We start from the raw sequence: 15,733 nt of genomic DNA, 5'->3' as shown, positions 1-15,733 counted from the left end.
GTCTGGCTTTTTTATGGCGGTTTTGGAGCAGTGGCTTCTTCCTTGCTGAGCAGCCTTTCAGGTTATGTCGATATAGGACTCGTTTTACTATGGATATAGATACTTTTGTACCTGCTTCCTCCAGCATCTTCACAAGGTCCTTTGCTGTTGTTCTGGGATTGATTTGCACTTTTTGCACCAAAGTACGTTCATCTCTAGGAGACAGAACGCGTCTCCTTCCTGAGCAGTATGATGGCTGCATGGTCCCATGGTGTTTATACTTGCGTACTATTGTTTGTACAGATGAATGTGGTACCTTCAGGCATTTGGAAATTACTCCCAAGGATGAACCAGACTACAATGTTTTTTATGAAGTCTTAGCTGATTTATTTTCATTTTCTCATGATGTCAAGCAGAAGGGAGGCCTTGAAATACATCCACAGGTACATCTCCAATTGACTCAAATAGTGTCAATTAGCCTATCAGAAGTTTCTAAAGCCATGACATAATTTTCTGGAATTTTCCAAGCTGTTTAAAGGCACAGTCAACTTCATGTATGTAAACTTCTGACCCACTGGAATTGTGATACAGTGAATTATAAGTGAAATAATCTGTCTGTAAACAATTGTTGGAAAAATTACTTGTGTCATGCACAAAGTAGATGTCCTAACCGACTTGCCAAAACTATAGTTTGTTAACAAGAAATTTGTGGAGTAGGTCGAAAAACGGGTTTTAATGACTCCAACCTAAGTGTATGTAAACTTCCGATTTCAACTGTATATTGAAGCCTACACAGCCACACCTTACAAGAACTATCACTCGTCAACACCCAAGGATGACACGTCTTATTTAAATATAGTGTAGATGACACTAAATATGCTGTATCTATTTCTAAGTGATTTTGTCAGATTATTCATATTCTGCTTTTTTTGACTGTTTGTAATAAATCAGTTTGTCATTGGTTATCGGTTTTAGATATCATTTTGGGTTGGCCTAAAGTGTATGAAAACTTCCGACTTCAACTGTATGTCAGATATTTCTTCTCTCCATTCTTTCATCGGCTGCTTGGCTCCTTAGGGTCCCTGGGTGCTTACACACTCTCTCTCACACACACATATACACACACACACACACACACGCACGCACGCACGCACGCACGCACGCACACACACACACACACACACACACACACACACACACACACACACACACACACACACACACACACACACACACACACACACACACACACACACACACACACACACACACACACACACATACACATACACATACACACACACACACACACACACATACACACACACACACACACATACACCTCATTAGTGCAAGGGGGTCATTCTGTTTGAAAAGTCAGAGAGAGCAAATCTGATATTTGATATTGATTATTCTACTACAGTGTTGATGAAACTAGCACACAAGCGTTTCACTGCACATGTTATACCTGCTGTAAACTGTGTACGTGACCAATACAGTTTGATTTGATTTGATCTATACAGCATTTTCCTATTATAGATTAGTGTGCTGGATTGTTGAGTAACTTTATGGAATAATATGAAAGCATTATACACGTAGTATGTTTGCTGTATTATTAAATGATAAACATGTTATAGCGTAGTGGACTGTGTTATTAAATGATAAACATGATATAACGTAGTGGACTGTGTTATTAAATGATAAACATGATATAACGTAGTGGACTGTGTTATTAAATGATAAACATGATATAACGTAGTGGACTGTGTTATTAAATGATAAACATGATATAGCGTAGTGGACCGTGTTATTAAATGATAAACATGATATAGCGTAGTGGACTGTGTTATTAAATGATAAACATGATATAACGTAGTGGACTGTGTTCTTAAATGATAAACATGATATAGCGTAGTGGACTGTGTTATTAAATGATAAACATGATATAACGTAGTGGACTGTGTTATTAAATGATAAACATGTTATAGCGTAGTGGACTGTGTTATTAAATGATAAACATGATATAGCGTAGTGGACTGTGTTATTAAATGATAAACATGATATAACGTAGTGGACTGTGTTATTAAATGATAAACATGATATAACGTAGTGGACTGTGTTATTAAATGATAAACATGATATAACGTAGTGGACTGTGTTATTAAATGATAAACATGTTATAGCGTAGTGGACTGTGTTATTAAATGATAAACATGATATAACGTAGTGGACTGTGTTATTAAACAACATAATAATTTGCATCTTAATGCAGGGTGATATGATACTGGACGTTATTGCATGGGTCATGTCTCAGGGTTATGGAGAATGTACTGTGGGTGGGAGTATGGCTCAGTCTTTTGTCCTAACTGTTGAAATAGGCGAGAGCGGTTGCAGAAATTGTGCTTGAGAAGTAGGTATATGTGTGTGTTGTACTATGTTGAGAGGAGGACGTACCCATGGGGGTTCCCACGCCGTAGGCTTTGGAGTCGATGAGACCCCCTATCTGGGTAAGGTTGCAGTTGCGCTGGGTGACAAACTCGATGGTGGTGGACTCCATGAGGAAGGCGTAGTCCGAGGTGAGAACTCGGTGGATCCCTTCGTCAATATCCTTCACCATCACAGAGTGCCTCCGACTGCTCATAAACTCCCACATCTTGTCGTACGTGGAGATCTTGGTTTTCTACACAGCAAGGAAGAAACAGAGAGAATGATGACTGTTAGGCTATGATTCAATCATGTCATAAAAGGAGTTGGAGGAGAGTCAGTCTTGATAGTGATATTGCTGGTGGGTTTATTGCATAAAACAGACATTTATACAGTAGTACCGATGCACACAAACTCTAAATCAATCAAAACAGAATGTTATTTATTTGAGGTTTGTTTCAAAAGCTAGATATATCATGGTGAATGTATAAATATTGGTCAGGATCATCTCCTATCAAAAGCTGTGCATGTGAGGTTGAACAAATTGGATTGAGCTCAGAAGGAAAGTAATTTAATTAGTGCAGATATAAAAAATATATTATCATCAGTTTGTAATGCTCTAAAATATAGATTCTCCAATGACACCGTGGTTGGCAGAGAGACAAACACACAGACAAGCAGAGAGAGGGTAAAGAAAACACTCATTTAAACACCAGGCATGTTTTCATTCCTATCAAAGCCTCGAACACAATTTACATGCAATTATTTTTAAATGTCATTAGGAAAACATGTAATTTACTGTTGAGAGACTTTCTTGTGTTGCTTTTCTCCCTCATTTTATCATTATCTCGTACTGAGCAGACAGAGAGAGAGAGAGACACAGAGAGACAGGGAGACACAGAGAGACATAGAGAGACACAGAGAGAGACACAGAGAGACATAGAGAGACACAGAGAGACATAGAGAGACACAGAGAGAGACACAGAGAGAGACACAGAGAGACACAGAGAGAGACACAGAGAGACATAGAGAGAGACACAGAGAGACACAGAGAGACACATGGAGATACAGACAAAGCAATAGAGTAGAACATGCTAATGACTGTAACCACCCTCACAAAATGGCAATCTAAAGAATATCTAATAATTACAGCTCTACGGCGATTCAGCAATGATGAACTATACAGCCAAAGTACATATTGAACACCTCAACAGAAAGTATTAATATGAACCTATTATGTGTAGTGATATAAGTCGTTAGTAGTAGTAGTAGTAGTAGTAGTACCAGTAGAATGATTATAGCATTAGGATTATCGATCAATTCCATTTCTTTTCTGTAGTTAGTTAATATCATTGTGTATCAGTAGGAGCAGTAGTATTGTCAGCAGTAGTAGTCTTTCTCCAGCTGTAATGTCTGTAAAGACCCAGGGCCCAGGGATTTGAAGGCATTTTTGAAGGCATTTGAAACCTAATTAAGTCACATCGTCCAAGGTCCCACCCGCCATTATTGTGTGTAATGACTTTTTGTGGCTGGTCGATATTTTAGATCAACTGGGTGATTTGCAAAGTGCCTATCAGAATCTTTTGGAGTCACCCTTGACAAATCAGGCGATTGAGCATGCAAGCTACAGACTGCTGATAAGGCAGGGGCACTGGCTCTGAATACATGGACGAGGAGGCAGATAACCACATAGTTAGCTAACACTAACTCACACACAGGATAGTACAGAGGTGGGCTTCCCTCAGAACCACCTGCGACTATAAAAGACCTTCACTGATCACACAAAGCTAATGAGATATTTGGAAGAAGACTAACAGCTATCGAGATCATTGAAGTTTGACTGGGGCACAAATAGCTGTTAAATTGGAATGTATTAAATGAGAGAGCATTTGCAAGAGCTTATATTTGAAAAGTTGGTATATTTATATTTGTGAGAAAGTAACTTAAGTAGATATGAACGACAGTTCGAAGAACAAGAGTTTTTATAGAACTAAATATTAGAGTTTTAAAAATTGTTTTGGACTTTTCTCTCCTTTCCCTCTCCTCTCCTCAACCTGTCTGTTTTTTAAATTAGGGTTTCATCTCTTCTTATTTGGCCTCTCTGTTTTCAGAATCACACATTTTTCTCGGTGGAGACGTGCGTTTCCATGTCTCCGCAGGGCGCCGGGGATGATTAGAACACTGCTCTGCCTAATCCTTTGATCATGCTGAAGTGGCTGAAGATTAGCACCGCTACAATCTAACGTTACTCCGGGATCCAGATCTGTTCAAAAGGCTGAAATAATCATTCACTATGCTATGCAATGCACTCCCAAACAGAATCATCATCATTGTTCCCAGAAAAAACGAGTCTCTCTCTCTTTTTCCATCTCTCTCACACATAATACCTCCTCCTTTACCGTGAGATTCGAACTCAAGTGCTGAATGAAGGAACGACACGCAGTCAAGTCTTAACCCCCACTGAATTATCGGAGATGAGAAGGAGAGAACAGGCGGTAAAACCATTGTCAATCATGATAAGGCTGTGATGGTGACTGCCAATGAGGTATCTTACCATTAGTGCTTGAGTGAATAATTATTATGACACCTACATAAGAGTGTCAAAACCCACAAAACCTACCACAGTAGTTATTTTATGACTGGCTATGACACCTACACAAGAGTGTCAAAACCCACAAAACCTACCACAGTAGTTATTTTATGACTGGCTATGACACCTACACAAGAGTGTCAAAACCCACAAAACCTACCACAGTAGTTATTTTATGACTGGCTATGACACCTACACAAGAGTGTCAAAACCCACAAAACCTACCACAGTAGTTATTTTATGACTGGCTATGACACCTACACAAGAGTGTCAAAACCCACAAAACCTACCACAGTAGTTATTTTATGACTGGCTATGACACCTACACAAGAGTGTCAAAACCCACAAAACCAACCACAGTAGTTATTTTATGACTGGTTATGACACCTACACAAGAGTGTCAAAACCCACAAAACCTACCACAGTAGTTATTTTATGGCTGGTTATGACACCTACATAAGAGTGTCAAAACCCACAAAACCAACCACAGTAGTTATTTTATGACTGGTTATGACACCTACACAAGAGTGTCAAAACCCACAAAACCTACCACAGTAGTTATTTTATGACTGGTTATGACACCTACACAAGAGTGTCAAAACCCACAAAACCTACCACAGTAGTTATTTTATGACTGGTTATGACACCTACACAAGAGTGTCAAAACCCACAAAACCTACCACAGTAGTTATTTTATGACTGGTTATGACACCTACACAAGAGTGTCAAAACCCACAAAACCAACCACAGTAGTTATTTTGTGACTGGTTATGACACCTACACAAGAGTGTCAAAACCCACAAAACCAACCACAGTAGTTATTTTATGACTGGTTATGACACCTACACAAGAGTGTCAAAACCCACAAAACCTACCACACAAAGCAAAACATTTCATTACACCATAGCCTACTTGTCAACAGTACGTTTATGTTATATAACATTTACTGAAATTGATAATTTTAGTTCAATTATCATTGTAATTGTGCACACATTGATGTCAGACATGCACCTACCCGTAATTATATAATTCAGAGAAGAAAAAAACATCTGAACTTTTCTGAACCCCCCCGCTCCATTTTCCATCACTGACTTTGCTGATAACTACTTTATTGAGGAAAAGTGTACTTACTATGCCTGTAATATGTGGATGTCCCCCCTAGCTATCTTAAGATGAATGCACTAACTGAAAGCCGCTCTGGATAAGAGCATCTGCTAAATGACTAAAATGTTAAATGTACCCCATTGGTCTGTTGCTGATGACTGGGATGAATGCAGGAGCAGATTTTAAGAGCAGGACAAGACAACTTATTTTTGACTGACGACTGACATAAAGGCAGGCATGTACGTGATAGGCTTATCCGGCTTATATGATTATGATGGTCATAATGCTTCTTGACAGAGTCATAAAGTGTATTTTCTAAGTCCATGTAAAGTGACACAGGATGGTCATAATGCTTCATGACAGTGTCATAAAGTGTTTTTTCTTCTAGTTATTTAAAATATGATGGAAAACAAACATGACTGTAAAGAATTCCTTACAACAACAACAAAGGATTTAAGAGATACATTTTCAAACATTGGTTTTATTGCACATGCACGTGTATATATTTACAGTATGTGCCATTGCAGGCTTGTGGCCCCACTACAAATGAGCACAAAGGGGACTTGGCAAGGTTGTGCATTTTCACTGCTTGGATTGTTTACCATGTTTCGGGGTCAAATCTCTGAATCGATTTGCATGTGTCCAATGGCCTCATTAGATGAAGTGGATGTTAATGCCTCTGTGGAAGCCCTTCCTCTTATAAATCTATTATTTCTACATTGTGATGCTAATAGCTGTTAGCCCTGATCCACAAGGGCAATACAAAGAGTACCAAGTCATAACCTCTAATCAGCCAAGCACCTTCAGGTCCCTCTCACCAGAGGTGTCATGCCCATAGATTTGTCCTGTTTTTTTATTTTTCAGATGATAAATTAACTACTAAACATACATTTTAAAGCCTACCATTTGTCATTATTTATAAAAAGATTTGTCAGAGGTATATTTTGCAGAGGGGGCACACTGACTGGACCAGTCAAAAAGTACCCCCCCCCCCCCCCATTCTCCCTGGTAAATGGTTCCTTCCAAGGTGCACCACGGAGCAAAGACATGCTAGGCAGGACGTTAGATATTCTAGCGCAGTGGTTCTTAACCTTGTTGAAGGTACTGAACCCCACCAGTTTCATATGCGCATTCACCGAACCCTTCTTAATTGGAAAAATAAAAAATGATTATTTCAAATTCAAAACATAGGTATATATTTTACTGGTGCACAAAATGAACAGTGCATCAACATCAACACTGTGTGTTCAAAGAACAAAATCATCAAAACATGATTTTCACACAAAAACAAAAACGTAATAATGAATATTTACTGCAAATCAGTGTGACTTCTGCTGTTGCCTTTCAGAGACCAGTTCAGAAATGCGCGGCTTCACCTTGGCAAGTGCCACTCTCATGTCATTTTCGCAACAAAGTCTGTTCCTTTTCTTCGTTTTTATGTCCAGCATCCTCGAAAAGGATTGCTCGCAATGATATGTTGTAACAAACGGTATGAAAATCTCCAGAGATTTCTTAGCAATAACAGGGTACGTTACCATTTGTTGACACCAAAACGTTGAAAGCGTTGTTGTTCTGAAGAGTTGCTGTTGAACCTGGCTCTGCTGAATTTCAATGATTTCATCGAGGTATTCATTATTGACATCTGTTGTCTCAACACTAAACGTGAACGGCTGTCTCACCCATGCTGGATATGACTCTCTTGTAGGGAAGTATCCGTCGAGAGACTTTGCAAGCTCATCTAAGTGCGTTGCAATTGCTTGCTTCAAATCCGCGGGTATAGAAATGTCTCCGATTCCAGATACATCTTCGATCTTACTTACACAGTCGACCAGCAGGGGAAAGTTTGCGAAGTTATCGTTCTCTGTTCGTCATTTCCATAACGGTAGCTTTTTTTGAAAAGCCTTCAGGTTTTCCTCCGCTTCGATGATGTTGACTCCACCGCCCTGCATCTTTTGATTGAGATGATTGAGAGCTGCGAAGATATTAGCCATGTACGCTAAAATGAGAATGAACTCAGAATTTTTGAAGCAATCTGCATGACAATGCTGGTGCTCTTGCAAAAACAGAGCTAATTCCACACGCACGGCAAAAACACGATTCAGCACCTGTCCCCGGGATAACCACCGAACGTTAGAATGGTACAGAAGTACCTCGAATTCAGAGCCCATTTCTTTACACAGCTCACTGAAGATGCGGTGCCTCAGAGCTGTCACGTTCCTGACCGGTTTTCTGTTATTTTGTATGTGTTAGTCGGTCAGGGCGTGAGTTTGGGTAGGCAGTCTATGTTATGTGTTTCTATGTTGGTAAAGGGTGACCTGATATGGTTCTCAATTAGAGGCAGGTGGTTTTCATTTCTCTGATTAAGAGCCATATTAAGGTAGGTGTTTTCACATTGATTGTTGTGGGTGGTTGTCTCCTGTGTCTGTGTTTGTCGCGCCACAAGGGACTGTCTCGGTTTGTTTGTACGTTCGTTCTTTTGTGTAGTCTGTTTTTCCTGTTTGTGCATTCTTCGTTTCATGTAAGTTCTTACTTTCAGGTCAGTCTACATTCGTTTTGTTATTTTGTTTAGTATCGAGTATAGTTCGTTTTTTGTCTTGTTTAAATAAATATAATGTCATTTCACAACGCTGCGTTTTGGTCGAATCCCTGCTCCTCCTCTTCGGACAAGTCGACTACTGAGGGCACCAAATTCCCTGCAGCACAGATAGGCCAAGCGATGTAGCGTGATCACCTGCAGCCAATGATGGCCAAGCGGGGCGTGTCATCACGAATCATATGAGTCGGATGTGTGTCTTGACCTCCGCCGAACCCCTGAGACTGACTCACCGAACCCCTGGGGTTCGATCGAACCCAGGTTAAGAACCACTGTCTAGCGCTTGCAGACAGTATCGTCAGTGGAAGAGGAGAGACAGTTTCAAGTGACAGACACAGTGTTTGATTTTGATCAAGCTATGTAGCTTATTGATTCCTTATTGATGAATAACTACAACTGAAATGTTGTTTCTCTGTAATACTACCCACCAAGCTTTTTATGAAGTTGGCTTTAGCTATCCAGCGAGATAGGTTCCCAATCTCACAACCTCAAAACCAGTTACCAAGCCATTTCAGGCAATCAATCAAGTTAGAGTCGCTTGTCTAACTAACGTAGCTGGGATGCCTGCTGGCATGATTCCTAGACTTTAGAAAAGCCTCAATTTTTTTAATTCTTAAAGAATCAACGTGCAGCATTCATTAAAATGACAATTGAACAGGCAAAGAGATATGCTTCAATAACCTATGCAGAAAAATAGACATAGACATATCATTAGGTATAATGATTATGGCTCTAGACTGCAGGAAAAAGCTTTTCTCCGACAATTGTCACTCAACCTGTTGAAATCTGTGTACAACCTCCCTCCATCCTCACGTACTTTGTGCCCCCTCCAAAATAATGGGTGCATGACGCCCCTGCCTCTCACCTCAGACACACTCAAGTCCTTACAGGGGAGAAAATGTGAGCCACTGCCTGCTTGTCCACAGTCTAATCCTGAATCATGTCAATTAAGAATAATTTGTCTCTTGGCTTTATGAGGTGATGTTGTTCTCTTCCATGTGCTATTTTTCAGCAGTGAACTTGATGTAAACTGTTTTATTTAGGTAGTGTACTGCAAAGCTGGAAGTGAATATGAGTGTGAGTATAAATGTGCGTGTGCACGCTTGTGTGTATGTGCGCACGTGTGCCTGCGTGTGTGTGCTCATGTCTGTGTGTGTGTGTGTGTGTGTGTGTGTGTGCACGTCTGCGTGTACATGCACTTGTTTTACACATGGCCTTGAGAGAGAGAGGCCTTTCTCGGGGAGGTTGAGTGATGGTGCTGTAAGAAGCAGATGGATGGACTGAGATGCATCCTTTCCATGAGGTCCCCCTCCTACCACAGACCACCAGCATCCTCTCCCTGAGGTCCCCCTCCCAACACAGACCACCAGCATCCTCTCCCTGGGGTCCCCATCCTACCACAGACCACCAGCATCCTCTCCCTGAGGTCCCCTTCCCAACACAGACCACCAGCATCCTCTCCCTGGGGTCTCCCTCCCACCACAGACCACCAGCATCCTCTCCCTGAGGTCCCCCTCCCACCACAGACCACCAGTATCCTCTCCCTGGGGTCCCCCTCCCAACACAGACCACCAACATCCTCTCCCTGAGGTACCCCTCCCAACACAGACCACCAGCATCCTCTCCCTGAGGTACCCCTCCCACCACAGACCACCAGTAGCCTCTCCCTGGGGCCCCCCTCCCACCACAGACCACCAACATCCTCTCCCTGAGGTACCCCTCCCACCACAGACCACCAGCATCCTCTCCCTGAGGTCCCCCTCCCACCACAGACCACCAGTAGCCTCTCCCTGGGGCCCCCCTCCCACCACAGACCACCAACATCCTCTCCCTGAGGTACCCCTCCCACCACAGACCACCAGCATCCTCTCCCTGGGGTCCCCCTCCCAACACAGACCACCAGCATCCTCTCCTTGGGGTCCCTCTCCCACCACAGACCACCAGCATCCTCTCCCTGGGGTCCCCCTCCCAACACAGACCACCAGCATCCTCTCCCTGGGGTCCCCCTCCCACCACAGACCACCAGTAGCCTCTCCCTGGGGCCCCCCTCCCACCACAGACCACCAATATCCTCTCCCTGAGGTACCCCTCCCACCACAGACCACCAGCATCCTCTCCCTGGGGTCCCCCTCCCACCACAGACCACCAGCATCCTCTCCCTGGGGTCCCCCTCCCACCACAGACCACCAGCATCCTCTCCCTGAGGTCCCTCTCCCACCACAGACCACCAGCATCCTCTCCCTGAGGTCCCCCTCCCACCACAGACCACCAGTAGCCTCTCCCTGGGGCCCCCCTCCCACCACAGACCACCAGCATCCTCTCCCTGAGGTCCCTCTCCCACCACAGACCACCAGCATCCTCTCCCTGAGGTCCCCCTCCCACCACAGACCACCAGCATCCTCTCCCTGAGGTCCCCCTCCCACCAGAGACCACCAGCATACTCTCTATACTCTACTTCCGGCGCCGACCGAGATGGCCACCTCGCTTTGCGTTCCTTAGAAAATATGCAGTATTTTGTTTTTTTATGTGTTATTCCTTACATTGGTACCCCAGGTAATCTTAGGTTTCATTACATACAGTCGGGAGGAACTACTGAATATAAGAGCAATGTCAACTCACCATCGTTCCAACCAGGAATATGACTTTCCCAAAACGGATCCAGTCTTTTGCCTTCCACCCAATACAATGGATCTGATCCCAGCCGGCGACCCTATGCGACGCCGTAAAAGGGGCAAACGTAGCTGTCTCCTGGTCAGGCTTCGGAGACCGGTACATCGCGCTCCACTCCCTAGCATACTACTCGCCAATGTCCAGTCTCTTGACAATAAGGTTGATGAAATCCGAGCAAGGGTAACATTCCAGAGAGACATCAGAGATTGTAACGTTCTCTGCTTCACGGAAACATGGCTAACTCAAGAGACGCTAACGGAGTCGGTGCAGCCAGCTGGTTTCTTCACGCATCGCGCCGACAGAAACATACATCTTTCTGGTAAGAATAGGGGCGGGGGTGTATGCCTCATGATTAACGAGACGTGGTGTGATCATAACAACATACAGCAACTCAAGTCATTCTGTTCACCTGATCTAGAACTCCTCACAATCAAATGTCGACCGCATTATCTACCAAGGGAATTCTCTTCGATTATAATCACAGCCGTATATATTCCCCCCCAAGCAGACACATCGATGGCCCTGAACGAACTTTATCTGACTCTTTGTAAACTGGAAACCACACACTCTGAGGCTGCATTCATCGTAGCTGGGGATTTTAACAAGGCTAATCTGAAAACAAAACTCCCTAAATTCTATCAGCATATCGATTGTGCTACCAGGGCTGGTAAAACCTTGGATCATTGTTATACTAACTTCCGCGACGCATATAAGGCCATCCCCCGCCCTCCTTTCGGAAAAGCTGAACACAACTCCATTTTGTTGCTTCCAGCCTACAAACAGAAACTAAAACAACAAGCTCCCTCGCTCAGGTCTGTTCAACGCTGGTCCGACCAATCTGATTCCACGCGTCAAGACTGCTTCGATCACGCGGATTGGAATATGTTCCGCATTGCGTCCAACAACAACATTGAAGAATATGATGATTCGGTGAGCGAGTTCATTAGAAAGTGCATTGACGATGTCGTACCCACAGCAACGATTAAAACATTCCCAAACCAGAAACCGTGGATTGACGGCAGCTTTCGCGTGAAACTGATTTCACGCGAATGCAGTGGGAACCACTGCTTTAAACCAGGGCAAGGTGACCGGAAACATGACCGAATACAAACAGTGTAGCTATTCTCTCCGCAACGCAATCAAACAAGCTAAGTCCCGGTACAGAGACAAAATAGAGTCGCAATTCAACAGCTCAGACACAAGAGGTATGTGGCAGGGTCTACAGTCAATCACGGATTACAAAAAGAAAACCAGCCCCGTCGAGGACCAGAATGTCTTGCTCCCAGACAGACTAAATAACTTTTTTGCTCGCTTTGAGGACAATACAGTGCCACTGACACGGCCCGCTACCAAAAAATGCGGGCTCTCCATCACTGCAGCCGAGGTGAGTAAAACATTTAAACGTGTTAACCCTCGCAAGGCTGCAGGCCCAGACGGCATTCCCAGCCGCGTCCTCAGAGCATGCGCAGACCAGCTGGCTGGTGTGTTTACGGACATATTCAATCAATCCTTATCCCAGTCTGCTGTTCCCACATGCTTCAAGAGGGCCACCATTGTTCCTGTTCCCAAGAAAGCTAAGGTAACTGAGCTAAACGACTACCGCCCCGTAGCACTCACTTCCGTCATCATGAAGTGCTTTGAGAGACTAGTCAAGGACCATATCACCTCCACCCTACCGGACACCCGAAACCCATTCCAATTTGCTTACCGACCCAATAGGTCCACAGACGACGCAATCGCAACCACACTGCACACTGCCCTTACCCATCTGGACAAGAGGAATACCTATGTGAGAATGCTGTTCATCGACTACAGCTCAGCATTTAACACCATAGTACCCTCCAAACTCGTCATCAAGCTCGAGACCCTGGGTCTCGACCCCGCCCTGTGCAACTGGGTCCTGGACTTCCTGACGGGCCGCCCCCAGGTGGTGAGGGTAGGTAACAACATCTCCACCCCGCTGATCCTCAACACTGGGGCCCCACAAGGGTGCGTTCTGAGCCCTCTCCTGTACTCCCTGTTCACCCACGACTGCGTGGCCATGCACGCCTCCAACTCAATCATCAAGTTTGCGGATGACACTACAGTGGTAGGCTTGATTACCAACAACGACGAGACGGCCTACAGGGAGGAGGTGAGGGCCCTCGGAGTGTGGTGTCAGGAAAATAACCTCACACTCAACGTCAACAAAACAAAGGAGATGATTGTGGACTTCAGGAAACAATAAAGGGGGCACCCCCCTATCCACATCGACGGGTCAGTAGTGGAGAAGGTGGAAAGTTTTAAGTTCCTCGGTGTACACATCACGGACAAACTGAATTGGTCCACCCACACAGACAGCGTTGTGAAGAAGGCGCAGCAGCGCCTCTTTAACCTCAGGAGGCTGAAGAAATTCGGCTTGTCACCAAAAGCACTCACAAACTTCTACAGATGCACAATCGAGAGCATCCTGTCGGGCTGTATCACCGCCTGGTACGGCAACTGCTCCGCCCACAACCGTAAGGCTCTCCAGAGGGTAGTGAGGTCTGCACAACGCATCACCGGGGGCAAACTACCTGCCCTCCAGGACACCTACACCACCCTCTGTCACAGGAAGGCCATAAAGATCATCAAGGACAACAACCACCCAAGCCACTGCCTGTTCACCCGCTATCATCCAGAAGGTGAGGTCAGTACAGGTGCATCAAAGCAGGGCCCGAGATACTGAAAAACAGCTTCTATCTCAAGGCCATCAGACTGTTAAACAGCCACCACTAACATTTAGCGGCCGCTGCCAACATACTGACTCAACTCCAGCCACTTTAATAATGGGAATTGATGGAAATTATGTAAAAATGTACCACTAGCCACTATAAACAATGCCACTTACTATAATGTTTACATACCCTACATTACTCATCTCATATGTATATGTATATACTGTACTCTATATCATCTACTGCATCTTGCCATCTTTATGTAATACATGTATCACTAGCCACTTTAAACTATGCCACTTTGTGTTAACATACCCTACATTAATCATCTCATATGTATATACTGTACTCTATACCATCTACTGCATCTTGCCTATGCCGTTCTGTACCATCACTCATTCATATATCTTTATGTACATATTCTTTATCCCTTTACACTTGTGTGTATAAGGTGGTAGTTGTGGAATTGTTAGGTTAGATTACTTGTTGGTTATTACTGTTTTGTCGGAACTAGAAGCACAAGCATTTCGCTACACTCGCATTAACATCTGCTAACCATGTGTATGTGACAAATAAAATTTGATTTGATTTGATTTGATATTGTTAGGCTTGTCAACACGTATTGCTCTACAAAGTGTTTTGCATATTTTTCAAAGAGCCTGTAATCAAAGGCATGGAGATAGAGGAAGAAAACAGCTTACAGTTCTGTCACCACAAACAACACTTATTATCTGCGTAGACTACTTTTGACAGGTATTCTTTTACGATACATTGTTGACACTGAACGGTAGTGCTCATAAAGACAAAACAAAAAACATTTCCCAAGTTCAGGAAACACGTTCACCAGCTGCTAAGGAAGGGGGTTGTGTTGGTAGTAATGTAATACAGGCTTATGATATCATGTTATGTAGGTTTATGTTCTAAGATTAATGATACATCAAACACAAAAACAAAACAGCACTGCAGAATGACAACACACATCACAAATTGCATTTCCTTTTATTCACGAACGAAAACTTTTTGGGATACTGACTGGAAGCAGAACTACTCTGCTTTAAGAGCCTCTACTTTTATCTGATTATTTAGTGTCTTGATTGAATCAGATGCCAATCTCCTGCTTCACCAACTAACTGGTTAAGAGGGATCAATGTAAAAACAATAGAACAGCATGGTCAGGATCACTGTCTATACTATAGGAGAGCATGGTGAGGATCACTGTCTAAACTATAGGAGACTATGGTGAGGATCACTGTCTACACTATAGGACAGCATGGTCAGGATCACTGTCTGTACTATAAGAGGGCATGGTCAGGATCACTGTCTATACTATAGGAGAGCATGGTCAGGTTCACTGTCAATAATATAGGAAATTATGGTCAGGATCACTGTCTATACTATAGGAGAGGATGGGCAGGATCACTGTCTATACTATAGGAGGGCATGGTCAGGATCACTGTCTATACTATAGGAGAGCCTGATCAGAATCGCTGTCTATACTATAGGAGAGCATGGTCAGGATTAATGCCTGTTCCATTGGACAGCATGGTCAGAATCACTGTCTATACTATAGGAGAGGATGGTCAGGATCACTGTCTATACTATAGGAGGGCATGGTCAGGATCACTGTCTATACTATAGGAGAGGATGGGCAGGATCACTGTCTATACTATAGGAGAA

General features: G+C 43.6%; 1 protein-coding gene across 2 annotated transcripts in view; it reads right to left on the bottom strand.

The window, feature by feature from the left end:
* The window catches only part of LOC129837977 (glutamate receptor ionotropic, kainate 2), a 325,529-nt gene that overhangs the window by 23,177 nt on the left and 286,619 nt on the right, over nt 1-15,733 (bottom strand). For both annotated transcript variants that reach the window (XM_055904582.1, XM_055904583.1), the window contains exon 15: nt 2,434-2,659. In XM_055904582.1, coding sequence (XP_055760557.1) covers nt 2,434-2,659 — 226 coding nt within the window. The remainder of the gene's footprint in view (nt 1-2,433; nt 2,660-15,733) is intronic.

Source organism: Salvelinus fontinalis, chromosome 38 (genome assembly GCF_029448725.1).
Source record: "Salvelinus fontinalis isolate EN_2023a chromosome 38, ASM2944872v1, whole genome shotgun sequence".
NCBI lineage: Eukaryota > Metazoa > Chordata > Actinopteri > Salmoniformes > Salmonidae > Salvelinus > Salvelinus fontinalis.
Note: the sequence above shows the minus strand (reverse complement) of the source record. Positions and strands in the feature narration are given on the sequence as shown.